General features: G+C 35.1%; 1 protein-coding gene across 5 annotated transcripts in view; it reads right to left on the minus strand.

Moving 5' to 3' along the window:
- Positions 1-19,253, minus strand: part of Stag1 (STAG1 cohesin complex component) — a 369,238-nt gene that overhangs the window by 132,031 nt on the left and 217,954 nt on the right. For all 5 annotated transcript variants that reach the window (XM_074059901.1, XM_074059900.1, XM_074059903.1 and 2 more), the window contains one exon: positions 18,304-18,377. In XM_074059901.1, coding sequence (XP_073916002.1) covers positions 18,304-18,377 — 74 coding nt within the window. The remainder of the gene's footprint in view (positions 1-18,303; positions 18,378-19,253) is intronic.

Raw genomic sequence — 19,253 nt, forward strand, 5'->3', positions numbered from 1 at the left:
TCTCCTTGTTCTCATTATATGCCATTTATTAGTGAAGAAACTGGGTCATCTGGACTATACAAGGTTTTACATTCTAGATTTAAATGATGCCATGGAAGTTCAGTAAAACAAGACAGTCGTCTGTTTTCCATATTTCCTATAAATTAATGGATAGAACTAGCAAAATATAGGTTACAATCTACTTTTTGTCTGGAGTTGGGAATGGCAGGTGACATTGAAGCCATGGCCCTAGATATGCTAAGCAGTTGTTCAATGACTGAGCTACACCACCAGCCATATTAAAAACAAAGCTTTGGAAGTGGCTCTAGTAAATATAAAACTAAGAGTAAATGAAAGAATATCCAAATTAGAAAATGAGAACAAAATTACAGTAATTAAACCAATAATGAATGAGGACAAAGCAAATTTAAAACAAAACCCTAGGACCAAACAAGACAATAATGCACACTCTAACCACTTTTATTCAACATAATACTCAAAATTTTAGCTTAAACAGCCAGACAAGAGAAGAACACCCAAATTGGAAAATAAGTTGACAAATCATCATTGTTTGCAGATGACATGATCTTATATATAGAAAACCTCAAAAGAATCTGCCAGAAAAACAAACAAATTAATTCAGTGGAATATAAATTCAACATATGACAATCAGTAGCATTGCTATATATGCAAACAGCAAATTATGTGAAACAAAAATCAGTTTCTTATTCTCACTCATTTACAATAGAAAACAAACCAATAAAATAACCAGAATAAATTTAATGAGAGGTGAAAGATCTCTACAATGAAAACTATAAAGCACTGATTAAACATACTGAAGATTAAAAAAAAAACCAACATCCTATGTTCATGAAATAGAAGAACGAACAATACTAAATGTCCTTACCACACACGTGATCTATAGTTACAATGCAGTCACTAGGAAATGAAAATACATTATTTGCAGCACTAGGAAAAAAAATCCTAAAATTTGTATGAAACACAAAATATCCACAATAGCCACCGAAATCTTGGGGAAATGAACAAAGAAGAAGGTATTGTACTACCTGACTACAAAATATACTACAAAGCTGTAGTGAGCAAAACAGCATGGTATTGGCATAAAAAGAGACATACAGACCAAAGGAACAGAATGAACGGCCTAGAAGTAAACACAAGCATCTATTATTTTTGACAAAGCTACAAAGAACATCTTTTCAATTAAAGATGCTAGGAAAATTGGATATCTTCATGAAGAACAATGAAAGACTCTTCTTCTCACATGTTACAAAATTCAACTCTAAATGAATTAAAGACTTTTTTGGGTTTTTTTTGGGTACGGCATGAAACTAGCAGAGAAAAAAGAGAGGAAATGCTTCAAGACATTGGAATGAGCAAGAATATTGTGGACAAGAATCCAAAAGCACAGGAAACAAAGGGGAAAAGTAGATGGGATTTCATCAAAATAAAAAGTTTCTGTGCTGTGAAGGAAACAGTCAACAGAGGAAAGAGAAAACCTGGAGAATGGGAGAAAACTGTTGTGAACTATACCTCTGACAAGAGGCTAAAATCCCTACTACATAAAGACCTCAAAAAATCAACAGCAAAAAACCCAACGTGATTAAAAAATGGGCAATAGATCTAAACAGAAAATTCTCGAAAGAAGACACTCAAGTTACTAACAAAAGTATGTAAAATGCCCACCATTACTAATCATCAGGGAATTGCAAATGAAAACCACCCACTGTGAGGTACTGACCCACTCCAGTACGAATGGCTATTATCAAAATTGCTGAATAACCAGTTCGATGAAGCTTTCAATAAAAAGGAACTCTTATACAGTATTCTTGGGAAGCAAATCTAGTACAATGATTACAGAAAGCAATATGGAGGGTCCTCCAAAAATTAAAACTCCAACTACCACTATTGAGTAAATATTCAAACGAAATGAAATGAAAATATAGACTTAAAAAAAGGAAATTAGGCAGGAACTGCAGAATGTGAATTAGGAATTCAGGAAAGATTTTTCAAAAAAGAATGAATGAAACTGAAAACGTTGAAATACGGAATCAAAAATAAAAATAGAGTCGAAAGACTCAACAATGACTGAATTAAATGTAAGAAAGAATACCTGAAATTGAAACGGTATGGATGTTCCTAAGAAAAGTTAAAGTATATCCGTCATATGATTAGTACTACTTTAGTACTGGTGTATCAAACAAACAAACAAAAAACAAAACAAACCCTGAAATGAGAACAAAGATATCTGCACACCCATATATAATGAGCACTAATCACAATAGTTATGATATGGAATCATTTTGTGGCCCATGATCAAATACAAAAATATATGTACCTAATGTTCTTGCTCACATGTGGAAGGATTAAAAAAAAAAAGTTGACCTGAATGTAGAATATAGCAATCAATAGAGGTTGGGTAGGGTTGTGTATTTTTTATGGCAAAGCTGGGTAGGGTTGTGTGTTCTTATGGGGAAGCTGTATAAAAGAATATCACATGGAAATTCAATAACATGAAAAATATAAACATGTTATTATATGTACATGACTACAAATACGGCATAGTAGTCCATGCCTGTAATTCCAGCAATAGAGAGGTAGAAGCAAGAGGATAGTAAGTTTGAACCCAGATTGGGTGAAATAATGACACCCACTATGAATGGTGTCAAAGCAATAACAATAAAAACAGCATGGTACTGGCACAAAAACAGACATGAAGACCAGTGGAACAGAATAGAGGACCCAGATATGAAGCCACACAACTATAACCAACTTGTCTTTGACAAAGGCGCTAAAAATATACGATGTAGAAATAGCAGCCTCTTCACCAAAAACTGGTTAGCAGTCTGCAAAAAACTGAAACTAGATCCATGTATATCACCCTATACCAAGATTAACTCAAAATGGATCAAGGATGTTAATATCAGACCACAAAATCTAAAGGTGATACAGGAAACAGTAGGAAATACTCACACAAAAGAAAAAGAATAATGAAAGTCTACTACAACACTAATGGCAGGAGTTTGCGAAGCACTGCTTTGAAGAGCGAAGCACTGCTTTGAAGAGAGAAGCAAGGCCTTGTGCATGAAAGGATTCAAGCACCATACTGAAGAATGGTGAGGGAGATTCCAAGATGGCAGCTAGAGGGAGGAAGCAGAAAGCGTGCCTCCTAAAGTAAACTCTTGGAGAGATGCTGGAGATACACATTACAGGAAAAACCACCGAGAAGAGGAAAAACTTTGACTCCTCCACACCTCCAGCCTGCACATAGCATCCCCACTTCACATTAAATGGAGAAACCAAGATGAATCCTGCGCCGCCGCCAACCGGAAGCACCCAGACGGCAAGGGAAGACGCGGACAACAAGGTGAGCTAAGCGGTATGTGGTACTCCCACAGACAACCCTGGGCCAGATCAGCACAGCCCCCTGGACAGACTAAACCCCCCACCCAGAGGAAAAAAGAAAAAAAACTGAATATTAAGCAATAACAACAAAAAAGACACATAGCAAAGAGGGCAGGGCATCCTGAGGACAGAAGAGGGGGTGAGGGGAAATCCCTCACAACAAGCCGTTTGGAGAAGGCAGGAGCAGCGGCACACACCCAGCAACCAGGAGCAGGAAAGGGGGGAAGACCCACTTCCCATGTGAGCTGTAAATAAGCATGCAGGCCTGAGAAAGCTGGTGCAGTGTCACCTCCCCCAGTGTGCTTGGAAGGGGGAAAGCTTGCAGCAATGGCGGTTGGTCGTGCCCAGGAGAACTCTAAGTAAACAAAGCCTGAGAGGCCAGGGAGATCTGCATAAATAAAGCCTCTAGCAACTGCAGGCTGACAGCAGCAAGAAGGTGAGTCAGAGCCTCAGATAGCCATTCACAGAATTGTCTCCAGACTCTTTTTTTTTTTCCCTCCCAACCTTTGATGAGAAAACAACCGAATTACACCTGCATGCTGAAAAACTTACTGAAACTGCATTGCATTTGAACTAGGGACACTTTGTGAGGTTTTTTTGTTTGTTTGTTTGGTTTTAGTTTGTTCCCTTTTGATGAGAAGATAGAACTACTTCTGAGACACCATCTCCAGGATTGGAGGTGGAGGAACTAACACCAAAATTAGTAAGAATGAAACTTTATTACATTTGAACTTGTAGATTTTTTTTCATTTATTTTATTTTCAATACTCTCTTTGTCTCTCAAATGCTTGTTCAGCTTACTAATGATTAGTACACTATCTCTCCCTGTTTATATCTTTGAAGCTTGTTTATTTGTTTTGTTTTTTTCTACTTGTTTATTTGTTTTTCCCTTTTTCTTTACTGTCTTTGCTTCCCATCTCCTCTCACCCTTCCATTCTAAATATCACTATTGTTATTATTACTAGCTAGAAAACACGTAACTGCATACAGGACAGGGACAATAACAACACCAAGGGCAATGATGGGAAGACATAAAAAACAGGGAAACCAGTTTCCCCACAGCAAAAAATTAGTACAGGAACCGGAGGGAAATGAAGAAAACAGATACTCAGACGAGACTCCAACAAAATGAAGATAAACTATGCCAAAGAACTCAATAAAACCCACAAGAACAACCTAAAGGAAGAAATACTACAGGCAATCAATGAGAATTTTAAAGAAATGATACTGGATATGGTCAACCAAAATGTACAGGAGACACTCAAGAAATTCCAAGATAGCAAAAATAGAGAATGTGAAAATGCACAAGAGGAAATAAAAGAAATCATAGGAGCACTGTATAAACACCAAAGTGAAACAAAGAACACAATTAATAAAGAAATAAATGAACTCAGGACAAAAATAGACATTAAAGAGGAAGCAACTCAGGATATGGAAAACCTCAGAAAAAAGAATGAAACAGAACTGCAAAACAAAATGGAAGGCCAAACCAGTAGAATAGAACAAACAGAAGACAGAATCTCAAACTCAAAGATGAAATGGTAATTAAAGGAAAAATCGAAGAACTATTAGTTAAACAACTCAAGAACTGTGAAAAAAAATGGAAGAACTCACCGACTATATCAAAAGACCAAACCTGAGAACCAAGGGCATTGAAGAAGGAGAAGAGGTGCAAGCAAAGGAAATGTGTAATATATTCAAAAAATAATAACAGAAAATTTCCATGATCTGGAGAAATATTATTCCCATACAGATGCAAGAGGCAAACAGACCAGATCAAAATAGAACTACCCCATGGCAAATTATCACTGAGACAATAAATACAGAGACCTGAGAAAGAATATTGAAGGCTGCAAGAGAGAAAAAACAAGTAACATACAAAGGCAAATCCATCAAAATCACAGCAGACTTCTCAACAGAAACATTAAAAGCAAGAAGAGCTTGGGGTGAGATCTTCCGGGCATTGAATGAAAATGACGTTAATCCCAGGATACTCTACCCAGCAAAACTATCATTCAAAATAGATGGAGCAATAAAAGTCTTCCATGATAAGCATAAACTAAAACAATGTGTGACCACAAAGCCACCACTATAAAAGATTCTTAAAGGGATTCTGAACAAAGAAAGTGAAACCCAACATAACCATGAAAGGGCAGGAAGCACTAAACTACAGGAAAAGAAAAAACAAGAAAGTAGAGAGTAACCTCAACTTAGGTACACACAATCAAACCTTCAAATAACTAAGACAACTAAATGACAGGAATCACCACATACCTATCAGTACTAACACTTAATGTTAATGGACTTATTCCCCATCAAAAGGCACCTTTTGATGAAATGGATTACAAAGGAAGATCCAACAATTTGTTGCTTACAGGAGACCCATCTCACCCACAGAAATAAGCATAGGCTTAGGAAGAAAGACTGGAAGAAGATTTAACAAGCCAATGGCCCCCGAAAACAGGCAGGAGTAGCTGTACTTATAGCTGACAAAGTAGACTTCAAACCTACAATGATCAAACAAGATAAAGAAGGACATTCCATACTAATAAAAGAGGAAACAGACCAAAAGGAAATAACAATTATCAACCTATATGCACCCAATGTCAACACACCCAATTTCATCAAACATACCCTGAAGGACCTAAAAGCATATATTAACTCCAACACAGTGGTTGTGGGAGACTTTAACACCCCATTATCATCATTAGAAAGGTCATCCAAACAAAAAATCAATAAAGATATCCAACATGTAAAATAAACCATAGATCAAATGGACCTAGTTGATGTCTACAGAACATTTCATCCAACTTCTACACAATATACATTCTTCTCAGCAGCCCACAGAACCTTCTCCAAAATAGATCATATCCTAGAGCACAAAGCAAGCCTCAGCAAATATAAGAAAATAAAAATTATACCATGCATTCTATTTGACTACAATGCAATAAAACTAGAACTCAACAACAAAAATAAAGACAAAAACCATGCAAACAGCTGGAAACTGCATAACTCATTCCTTAGTGAACAATGGGTGATTGATGAAATAAATGAGGAAATTAAAAGGTTCCTGGAAGTCAATGAAAATGAATACAAAACCTACTGGAACCTATGGGACACAGCAAAGGCAGTCCTGAGAGGAAAGTTTATAGCCATGAGTGCATACATTAAAAAGACTGAAAGATCCCAAATCAATGACCTAATGATACATCTCAAACTCCTAGAAAAACAAGAACAAGCAAATCCTGAAACAAATAGAAGGAGAGAAATAATAAAAATAAGAGCTGAAATCAATGAAATACAAACCAACAAAACCATACAAGAATTAATGAAACAAAAAGTTGGTTCTTTGAAAAAATAAACAAGATTGACAGACCCCTGGCAAACCTGACTAAAATGAGAGAAAAAACCCAAATTAGTAGAATCAGGAATGCAAAAGGGGAGATAACAACACACACCATGGAAATCCAGGAAATCATCAGAGACTACTTTGAGAACCTATATTCAAATAAATTTGAAAATCTTAAAAAAATGGAAAGATTTCTAGATACATATGATCATCCAAAACTGAACTATAGGAAATATAGATCTATAACACAAAATGAAATTTAAGCAGCAATCAAGAGTCTCCCCAAAAAGAAAAGTCCAGGACCTGATGGATTCTCTGCTGAATTCTATCAGACCTTTAAAGAAGAACTGACACCAATCCTCCTTAAATTGTTCCACGAAATAGAAAGGGAAGGAAAACTGCCTAACACATTTTATGAAGCCAGTATTACACTTATTCCAAAACAAGGCAAAGAGAACTCCAAAAAGGAGAACTATAGGCCAATCTCCTTAATAAACACTGATGCAAAAATCATCAGTAAAATAATGGCAAACTGAATTCAACAACACATCAAAAAGATCATTCACCACGACCAAGTAGGCTTCGTCGCAGGGATGCAGGGGTGGTTCAACATATGAAAATCAATAAACATAATAAACCACATTAACAGAAGCAAAGACAAAAACCACATGATCATCTCAATAGATGCAGAAAAAGCCTTTGATAAGATCCAACACCATTTCATGATAAAAGCTCTAAGAAAACTAGCAATAGAAGGAAAGTATCTCAACATTATAAAAGCTATATATGACAAACCTACAGCCAGCATTATACTTAACGAAGAAAAACTGAAACCATTCCCTCTAAAATCAGGAACGAGACAAGGATGCCCACTATCTCCACTCCTATTCAACATAGTACTGGAATTGCTAGCCAGAGCAATTAGGCAAGAAGAAGGAATAAAAGGAATACAAATAGGTAAAGAAACTGTCAAAATATCCCTATTTGCAGACGACATGATCCTATACCTTAAAGACCCAAAAAACTCTACTGAAAAGCTCCTAGACAATAGCTACAGCAAGGTAGCAGGATATAAAATCAACATTGAAAAATTAGTAGCATTTCTATACACCAATAATGAACAAACTGAAAAAGAATATATGAAAACAATTCCATTTATAATAGCCTCTAAAAAAATCAAATACCTAGGTGTAAACCTAACAAAGGATGTGAATGACATCTACAAGGAAAACTATAAACTTCTGAAGAAAGAGATTGAGGAAGACTATAGAAAGTGGAGAGATCTCACATGTTCATGGATTGGTAGAATCAACATAATAAAAATGTCGATACTCCCAAAAGTAATCTACATGTTTAATGCAATTCCCATCAAAATTCCAATGACATTCATTAAAGAGACTGAAAAATCTACCATTAAATTTATATGGAAACACAAGAGGCCATGAATAGCCAACACAATACTCAGTCAAAACAACAATGCTGGAGGTATCACAACACCCGACTTCAAACTATATTACAAAGCAATAACAATAAAAACAGTATGGTACTGGCATAAAAACAGACACAACGACCAGTGGAAGAGAATAGGGGACCCGGATATGAAGCCACACAACTATAATCAACTTGTCTTTGACAAAGGAGCTAAAAATATACGATGGAGAAAAGAAAGCCTCTTCAAACAAAAACTGCTGGGAAAACTGGTTAGCAGTCTGCAAAAAACTGAAACTAGATCCATGTATATCACCCTATACCAAGATTAACTCAAAATGGATCAAAGATCTTAATATCAGAACACAAACTCTAAAGCTGATACAGGAAAGAGTAAGAAGTACTCTGGAATTAGTAGGTATAGGTAAGAACTTTCTCAGTGGAACCCCAGCAGCAGAGCAACTAAGAGATAGCATAGATAAATGGGACTTCATAAAACTAAAAAGCTTCTGCTCAACAAAAGAAATGGTCTCTAAACTGAAGAGAACACCCACAGAGTGGGAAAAAATAGTTGCCAGCTACACATCAGACAAAGGACTGATAATCAGAATATATAGGGACTTAAAAAACTAAATTCTCCCAAAATTAATGAACCAATAAAGAAATGGGCAACTTCTTCTCAAAAGAAGAAATTCAAATGGCCAAAAAACACATGAAAAAATGCTCACCATCTCTAGCAATAAAGGAAATGCAAATTAAAACCACACTAAGATTCCACCTCACCCCTGTTAGAACAGCCATCATCAGCAACACAACGAACAACAGGTGTTGGTGAGGATAGGGAAAAAGGTATCCTCTTACACTGCTGGTGGGAACATAAACTAGTACAACCACTCTGGAAAAAAATTTGGAGGCTACTTAAAAAGATAAACATTGATCTACCATTTGATCCAGCAATACCACTCTTGGGGATATACCCAAAAAAATGTGACACAGGTTACTCCAGAGGCACCTGCGCACCCATGTTTATTGCAGCACTATTCACAAGAGCCAAGTTATAGAAATAGTCAAGATGCCCCACTACAGATGAATGGATCAAGAAAATGTGGTATGTATACACAATGGAATTTTATGCAGCCATGAAGAAGAACAAAATGTTATCATTCGCTGGTAAATGGATGGAATTGGAGAACATCATTCTGAGTGAGGTTAGTCTGGCCCTAAGAATTAACTTAGAAGGTAGCACACATGTATAGGAAAGCAATGCGAGTCAACTCCCTATATAGATATCCTTATCTCAACCAGCAAAAACCCTTGGTTCTTACTATTATTGCTTATACTCTTTCTTCAACAAAATTAGAGATAAGGGCAAAATAGTTTCTGCCGCGTATCAAGGGGTGCGGCGGGGGGGAGGATAGGGAAAGGGGTGGGGGAATGGGGCAGAAATGACCCGAACGGTGTATGCACATATGAATACAAAAAGAAAAGACTAATGGCAGGTGATTAAGCAAGCAAGCAATTATTAGATTCACATTATGGAGATCCTAGAAGCATAAGCAAAAGGAAAAGACATAGAAAATCTATTTAATGAAATAATTACCATAAACTTTTCAAATCTTGGTATCAGGTATCTATATTCAGGAAGCAAAATGGAACCCTAATAAATTTGAAAGAATGTCCTCGCTGACACATGTTGTACTCAAACTGTCAAAAGTACAAAGCAAAGAAAGAATTCTAAAAGCATAAAGAGAAATGCATCAGGTCACATGTAAGGGAATCCACAATGCACAACAAGACTTGCCAACAGAAATCTTGTAGGCAAAGAGAAAATGGGATGATATATTCAAAGTCCAGCACAAGAGAACTGTCAAACAAAGACACTATATCGAGTAATGCTATTGTTCAGATATGAACAACAAGCAAACATTGAGAGAATTCACCTCCACCAGACTGGCACTAAAAGAAATGCTAAAGTGAACCCTACACCAGAAGCGAAAGAACATAACTATCACAAACATGCAAAAGTGCAGAACTTTTCAGTAGAGCTGATACACCAAAGAGAACTACATTTTATCAATACAGAGAACCACCTAACCACTACAGAAGAGAGAAAGAAACAAATAATATATAAAGCAACTATAGTCCTATCTACTTGGGAGGCAGAGATTGGGAGGATCACAGTTTCAAGCCAGTCCAGTAAAACATTTGTGAAACCTCCTATTAATCAATAATAAGCTGGATACAGTGACAAATGCATGATATCAGCTATGTGGGAAGTGTAAATACGAAGGTTGTGGTCCAGGCATACCTGGGTACAAATGATTAGACCCTATTTCAAAAATAACCAAATTAAAACAGGGCTGAGAGCATGGCTCGAGTGGTAGAGTGCCTGCATGACAAATACAAAACGCTGAGTTCAAACCCCAGTAACTGTGTGTGTGTGTGTGTGTGTGTGTGTGTGTTTATGTATACCACACACAAAACAACTAAAAAATGTAATACAATGGCAGAACAGGAGAATATCTTTACTTGTCAGTAATAACAGTAAATGTAAACTGATGAAATTCCTCAGTTAGAAGACAAAACCTGGTTGAATGGATTAAATAAAGAAACACAAAAAAGACCCAAGGACACTTTGAGTACAAGAAATCCACTTCACCATTAAAAGCATATGTATACTGGAAAACAAGAGATGGAAAAAGACAGAGCATGCAAATGTTAACTAAATTGAGCAAAAGTAGTTACTTTATCAGATAAAATAGATGTTAAGTAAAAAATAAAATTAACAATGATCTTTACTGCTTAATAATGTATTCAGTAAGAGGAAACAACAGCTGTAAATATATTTGTACCCAATGCTAGAGCACCTAAATATAGAAAGCAAAATTACCACACCTCAAAGGAAGGACATACTCTAATACAAGAAAAGTTCGGGACCTGCACATGCCACTTTCATCAATGGAGAGATATCCAGACCAAAGAAAAAGAAAACAACAAAGAAACATTGGATTGAGCTATAATAAGACCAAATGGATCCAACAAACTTATAAAAATGTCATCCAACAGCTGCACAATACACATTCTTTTCTCATAACCACATGGAACAGACCATATGTTTGGCATAAAACAAGTCTCAGCAAATAAAAAAAAACAAAAACAAAAACAGCAGGGCACCTGTGTCTCACACTTGTAACCTTTGCTACTTGGAATGCTAAGACCAGGAAAAGAGTGGTTTGAGGAAATCCTGGGGAAAAAGTTTCCAAGAACCCACCTCAAACAATACCTAGGTGGGGTGGCATATGCCTGTCCTTCTATAGATGGAGAGAAGATTAAAACAGGAGGATCACAGCTAAGGTCAGTGTGAGCAAAAAAGCAAGACCCTATTTTCAAAATAACCAAAGCAAAGAGGATTGGAGACTTGGTTCAGACACCAGAAGGCCTGCCTTACAAGTGCAAAGCCCGGAGTCCTAACCCCAGTACTGCCAAACAAGTAAGCAAATAAGTATAGCATGTATCTTCTCTGACAACACTGAATAAAAATAGAAGTCCATAATAAAAAGAGTTTTAGAAAATGTACAAGGCATGGATATTAAATATTCTCTTGATTGAACAAAAGGTCAATGAAGAAATTAAAAGAGAAATTAAAATTTTTCATAAAATAATAAAAATGAAAGCAGAACACACTAAAAACTTTAATACAGCAAAAGCACTAAGAAAGGGGAAGTCTGTAGCAATAAGCACCTAACCAGAAAAAAAGAAAAAAGATTTCAAATCGAGTGAGACAGATAAAAAAAATAGAAAAACAAGAATGAGCCAAACCCAAAGTTAGTAGAAGTAACAAAGATCTGAGCAGAAATAAATGAAAAGACATAAAAATTCACTAAAATGTAAAGTTTTTTTTTAAAAAGATAAAACTGATAATCTTTACCTGACTAAGCAAGAAATAAAAAAAGAGAAAAGAGTAAATAAATACAGGTTAAACAGAAGACATTGCAACTGATACTTCAACAGTTCAAAAGGAACACTACAAGCTGTCATGAACAACTATACATCAACAATTTTGGGAAAACCTGCAAAGATAAATTTCAGGACACATATCCCCTACCAAAATTAAACCATGAGGACACAGAACACCTGAAGAGAACAATAACAAGTTACAACATTGAATCAGTATGTCAAAGTCTACCAACAAAGAAAAGTTCAGGATTGGTTGATTTCAATGTACTTTCTATCAAACATTTAAAGAAGAAATAATGTAAATTCTTCACAAACTACTTGAAAAGCTGAAAGGGAAGGTACCCTTTCAAACTCACGCTATGAGAACATCATTCTAATACAAAGATCAGACGAATACACACAAAAAAAGGTAAGTACAGACCTATATTGTCAATGAACATAAATGCAAAAAAATCTGAATATATTAATAAATCAAATCCAATAGCACACAATAAAGATTCTTTGCCATGATAAAGAGTTATCCTAAGAATTCAACTAGCAAAGTGGCTCAAGTGGTGGAGTGCCTGCCTAGCAAGTGTGAGGTCTTTAGTTCAAACCCTAGTACCCCCCACCAAAAAGAAGTTTAACACATCACATCAATGTAATTGAGGGCAAATCATCTGATTACCTCAACAGGTACAGAAAAGGCATTTGATAAAATTCAACATTCTTTCATGATAAAAGCTCTTAAAAAAATTTGGTATGGATCATCCTTTAACATAATAAATGCTGCATATGATAAACCTAGTCAATACCCTCCTGAAATAATTTCCTCTAACATCAGGAACAAGACAAATATGTTATTTTCACTATTCTTATTCAGGATAATACTGGAAGTCTTAGGCAGAGGAACACAGCAACAGAAAGAAAAAAAAAAAGGCATCCAAAACAGGATGTTTATAGATATGTCATTTTATATATACAAAGCCCAAATAGTCAGTCAAAAAAGGGTTAAAAATGATAAAGTCAGTCAGTGCTAGGCACAGTAGCACATGCACTCAGAAGGCAGAAGCAGGAGGATCACCAGTTTGAGGCCATCCTAGGTGACATAGCAAGACACTATCTCCAAAAATAAAAAATAAATAAAATAAAAATAAAAAAACAAGAATGACAACAAAACACAAAACCTGATAAAGTCAGCAAGGTTGCAGGATACAAAATATCAACATATAAAAATCTGTAGCTTTTTAATACACCAATACCGAAACTGCTGTGAAGGAAATCAAGAAACCAATCTTATTTGCAATCCCTTTAAGATAAAACAAAATAAAATGAAGTGAAATGAAGTATAATAAAATAAAACATGTAGGAATAAGTTTAAGAAATGAAATGAATAACTGCTATAAGGAAAATTATAAAGCAGTGAAGAAAGAAATGAAAGAGGGTAAAAAAATGTTAAGTCTAAAAAAAAAATGTTAAGTCTATATTCATGGATTAGAAATATTCAAATTTTGTAACTTGTCACAAAATGCCAATGACATTTGCCGCAGAAACAGAAATAGCACTACAAATGTAAGACCAATAACTGTAACTACCAGAAGAAAGCAAAGGTGAAATGCTTCAGGACACTGGTCTGGGCAGTATCTTTTGGTATATCAACCCATCAGCAAAGAAAATTAGAAATTAGCAAATTAATTATACTATATATAAGTTATAGCAAATTAAAGACCTTCTGCACAGTAAAGAAAACAATTAACATAATGAAAAAGTACCCTACAAAGTAGGAGAAAATATCTACCAACTATTTATTTAACAAAGGATTAATATCAGGGATATAAAAGGAAATTTAAAAACTTAAAAGAAAAAAAGAATCCAATATAAAAATGGGTAAATGACAGAAATAGACATTTTTCAAATGGCCTAGGGCTGGTGGAGTGGTAAGAGTGTCTGCCTCGCAAGTGTGAGGCTGAGTTCAAACCCCAGTACTGCCAAGAAAACAAGCAAAAAACAAACAACAATAAAAAACTCAAATGGCCAGAAAGAATATGGGGAAAAAAAAAAAGGTCAACATCACTAATCAATAGGGAAATGCAAATCAAAACCACAATGCTGTATTATCTAACCCAAGTAAGAATGGCTATTACTTAAAAAGACAAAACAAACAAATCCTGGGAAGGATACAGAAAGGAGAAATTCTCAAGCCCTGTTGGTGGGAATATAAATGGGTATAGCAATTGTGGAAAACTATATGGAGGTTTCTTTAAAAAAACAAAAAACAAAAAACAACTAGTAAAAGCACTGCTGTATGGTACAAGTGTGGTATATACATATAACATATTCATCATAAAAAGGATGAAATCCTGTCACTTGTGACACCATGAGGACATTATGGCATTTGAAGTAAGTCAGACACAGAAAGACAAATAGTCTTTATTCACCCATGTATGTATAAGCAAAAAAATTAATCTCACAGAAGTAGAGAACAAAATAGTGGTTATAAGATTCTGTGAAAGGCACAGAGGACAGGATTTGGAAAGAAGATAGTTAATGAATGCAGAGTCGGAGGTGGAGAGGAGTATTAACTCCTAGTGTTTCATAGCACAACAGGGTAACTGTGTTCAGTATTTCAACGTAGTAGCTGGTATAGAGAATTTCAAATAATCTGACCACAAGGAAATGATACATGTCTGAGATGATAAATAAATGTACTGATTATCCTGATCTGACTGTTACACACAATATACATTCAATACACATTGTATTGCAATGTCAGTGTATCTCATAAAAATACATAGCTGCTATCAATGAAAAATAAAGACACATTTAAGGGAAAAGATATAAAGATAACATAGAAACAAAAATTAAAACATTCTTTTGTTTTGAACACAGGGCCTCTCGCTGGCTAGGCAGGCACACTACCTCATGAGCCACTCTGCCAGCCCTAAAACATTCTTTTTTCAGATGATCCTGCCTCTAGAAAATTCTACAGAATCTATAAAAACAAGAACTGTAACAAAACAAAACTCACTACAACCTAACCTCAAACAACTAGACTAAATGTATTTTTTGGGGGGGATGGGTAAACCAACAAGTGTATTTTTATAACTTACTAAGGAATAATCTGAAGTAGAAATTAGGAAAATCTCAGTCATAAGGCAAAAAAATTTAAGGATCACAGTTAAAACAGTGGTTGCCGAGAAACTGATAAGGAGTAAATCTTATCTTAATGGAAAAGCCCTCAAATCAATAATCCCAGATTCCATCTGGAGAAACTAACAAGAATAGAAGTGAAACAAAGTTATGGCTTAGACATGAGCAAAAAAGGCTCATGAATTGAAGAAGAGTTAGTCTCCAGCTGGTGGCACTATTTTGGAAGTTCTGAAAACTTTAGGAGTTGGGGCCTAGCTAGAGAAGCAGGTCACTAAGGGCATGTGCCTGAATATGAGATCTTGTCCTGGCCCCTACCACTCTCTTGCTCTGCTTCCTAGCCACCACAATGTGAAGTGCTCTGTTCTACCACCCCCTCCCCACCATGATGGACAAAAGCCATGAGCTAAGATAAAATCTTTCTTCCCTTAGAAAAAGTCAATAAAATTAAATAGCACCAGACAGGTAAGAAGTGGGAAGAGACAGAACGGAGTAGATGGAGAGGGAGGAAAAAGGAGTAAGGGAGGGAGAAGGGGGGGAAGAAAGAGAGAGGTATGAAAGTATCATTACTTGAACAACTTTATGCTGCTACTTGTTGAACACAATTCAGTACAGATGACTATGCCAATTTTTTAAATAACTACAAAAGGTGACTCAAGATAATCAGAACAGCCCAATATCTAGGTAAATAATTTTATTTATTTATTTGTTTGTTTTTGTGGTACTACAGCACAAAGACTACTACTTGAGCTTATGCCCCCTGTCCATTTCTTTGGATATTGTTTTCCAGAGAGGGTCTCATTAACTTTGCTTGGGTTGACCTCATACTTAAAATTCTCTAGTATCTGTCTCCTGATGACAGGCATGTACCATTTACTTAAGTACCTTAATTTTTAGCATTGATGGTTAATCTTGATTTTCAACTTCATTGGATTGAGAGATGAGTGGGACCTTAGTAAAGCATATTTCTCAGTATGAATGCGAAGATGCTGCTGGAGAAAACCCTCAATGTGGGTGGTACCAACCAAAATGCTGGGGCCCAGGTGGAACAGAACCAGAAGGAGAAAGATCACTATTTCACTCTTCCTCTGCTTCCTGGCTGCTATGATGTGAGCTGCTCTGCTCAGCCATGTCCTCGCTGTCAGGATGGACTAACACCTCTCAAACAGTGAGCCAACATAAATCCTTCTTCCTTTAATTTGTTCCTCTGAGGAATCTGTCCTAGTGATGAAATGCTAACTAACACAGTAATTAAAATCTTATCTACAATAAGAACTTTAGGCCACAGTGGTAAAATTCATACTGAAAAATGACGTCAATTATATCAAATACTTTCAGGAAAATTAAAGCGAGAACAAACTGCACCTCAATTTATAAGGCCACTATTATCCTGATACCAAAATCAGTTGGGGAAGCTCACTAAAATTAAAGAGAAAACATATCTTATCTGTCTTGAAGATTGGTGCAAAAATTCTTAGGAAAATTTTAGTAAATTATATTCAATAATATGTATTTAAAAATACATCAAGACTTTGTGGGCTGACCTATGTACCCACATTAACATTTGAAAATTAATACATTTAAACAAATTAACAGTGCTTGAAAAGAAAATCACATAGTGCTCTCAATAGATGCAAAAAAGCAATTCACAAAATCCAACATACATTCGAAATAAAAAATTCCCAGAAAAAACAGAAACAGAAGGAAACATCCTCAATCTGACAAATGGCAACTAAGAAAAACTTACAGCTCACAACATACTTAGTGGTGAAATACTGAGATTTTGCTTAAAGTGAGAACAAAAATGAGGAATATATATTATATAACTGTATTTCTATAAAATTCAAGAAAATGCACACAAATCATAAAGCAGATCACTGTTTGCCTGGGCATCATACAGGGAAGACAGAAATTACAAAGTGCTGTTAAGAAAACTTTTTAAGGATGTTAGCTATATTATCCTGCTCACTGTGGTGACTATTCATCAAAAGATGCACCTAAATATATAGTTTATTTGCCCTTAATGCTGATGAAGTTGTAGTATAAAATGAAACAAAACAAAAATGACTGCTTGACAGGAATATTTAAATTCTTGTTCTTTTTGTCAAATAAGTATGCCAATAATGGATTATGGTACTGTAGATTATGCAAGGAAAAGGATGTAAAACTCCACCAAGCCATACTCAAAAGACAATCTCTGGTACTATTTCAAAACATCTTTTTATACTTTCAGTTAAAATGTTTAAGTTCTTTTAAAGTAAAATAACAAACTTACGTGTATACACATACCTATATACAAAAATTATTTGCCTTTTAATAATATCCTTGTATTTATTAAGTTGCCAACTATCTCAAAAGTCTGAAAACAGTGCTTTGGTTATGTGAGTACTTCTACTTATAAACATATCACATCTAATTAGCAGAAATACATGTATATGTTTCATTAATTTAATATTTTTTATGTTAATATTTTCAAATTTTTCATAATTCACAGCAAGACAAACTAAACTCATGTGCAATGGAATATGACAAAAACTTCAAAGGCTTCTGTTCTTAAGCTTATAGTTGAAGGTAAACAAGAGTGACAATCCAGTATTGCATATCTGTAAAGGTTCCTTTTTGTCCCTCTTTCTTCTCATCTTTATAGAGATATTTAACAAATGATTATCAGTCAATTTGACCATGAACAAGATATTACCAAAAGGAAAGAGGTAGGGCATTTCATTTTTTCAAATGTGAAAACAGTCAATAATATCTTATTAAGTCCACATTAATTTAATGATTACATTAACTAATATCCCATCACTAGAAGTGCAATTATGTAGGCTGCCTCCAACAGTGACGTTCTGAGCGTGGCAGCAGTAAAGATGATATAATTTTTCTTCATACATTTATTTAGCATTTACAGATACAGCTGTTTTCCAGAAAAGAAAAGAAAATGAAAGTAATAACTAGTAGAGTTTGCAGCTCTATAATTAGACTGCATTACAAATAAGTAATTTAAGTTTAAAAACTTTTAAGTGATATTTTAAATTCCTTACCGGTATCTATGAACAAATATACCCTTAAAAATAGAGTTCATCATATTTTCGATTTCATCTTGATTTTCTTGTAACTGAAATGAAAATAACAATAAAAATGTTAATTGAAATACTGGTCATTTTATTTGTAATAAAAGCTCCAACTGTTTTTAATTTGTAGTTAGTCTTGTTATAGGTAGGTATCGATTCTTTTGCTTGCTGTGCAAGAGATGTCTGAGATTACTAGTATACCTGAATTATTTCTACAGCTTTACTGCATTGTTTTTGGAATCTCACATTCTTCATCTCTCTCTAGACAAGCACAACACAGGACTTATAAGGAAAAGTATTGTGGCTGAGTGTGGTCATGATTCTATCTCTGAAGTATCATCTGCTTTGAGAACAGACCTAACTTTCTATACATCTCTGCAAACCAGGTCCTTGGCTTGGTTTTGTCTTCTTTGACTAATGGATCATCCTTGATTAATGTATTTGTCATTGTACAAGAAAATTCCTCCACCTAAATGTTCCCAACATTATTCTGCATCCATGTAACCCATGACTACAGGTAGGCCAAGTACCCAAAATGGAGGCATTATAGGAAATACAATCCTGGACACTAGTGGGAGAATGCAGCAACAAAATAAAATACCATAGTGAAGAAATAATTTAGTGATGAGTAAAAATTTGAGTATTCGAAAGCAACAAAATCACCGATACAAAATGACATTCAATGTGGTATTTGTTACTCTAATTTGTCCTGTTATTTGCTGTGTGGTAATATTTAGTGATGTTTGCTTTTACTGTATAAAATATATATATATTACATATTTAGTTATATGTGAAAGTAAATTCCTTCAAATTTATTCTTATGCTGTATGCAGTTTCCAGTTTTACAGAGATAAGTTTAGGAATAGAGAGGTTGCTTAAATTATGAGGGGGTTACCTCCTAATAAAGTCAAAGTAATTTG

This window comes from Castor canadensis, chromosome 17, assembly GCF_047511655.1.
Source record: "Castor canadensis chromosome 17, mCasCan1.hap1v2, whole genome shotgun sequence".
In the NCBI taxonomy this organism is placed as follows: domain Eukaryota; kingdom Metazoa; phylum Chordata; class Mammalia; order Rodentia; family Castoridae; genus Castor; species Castor canadensis.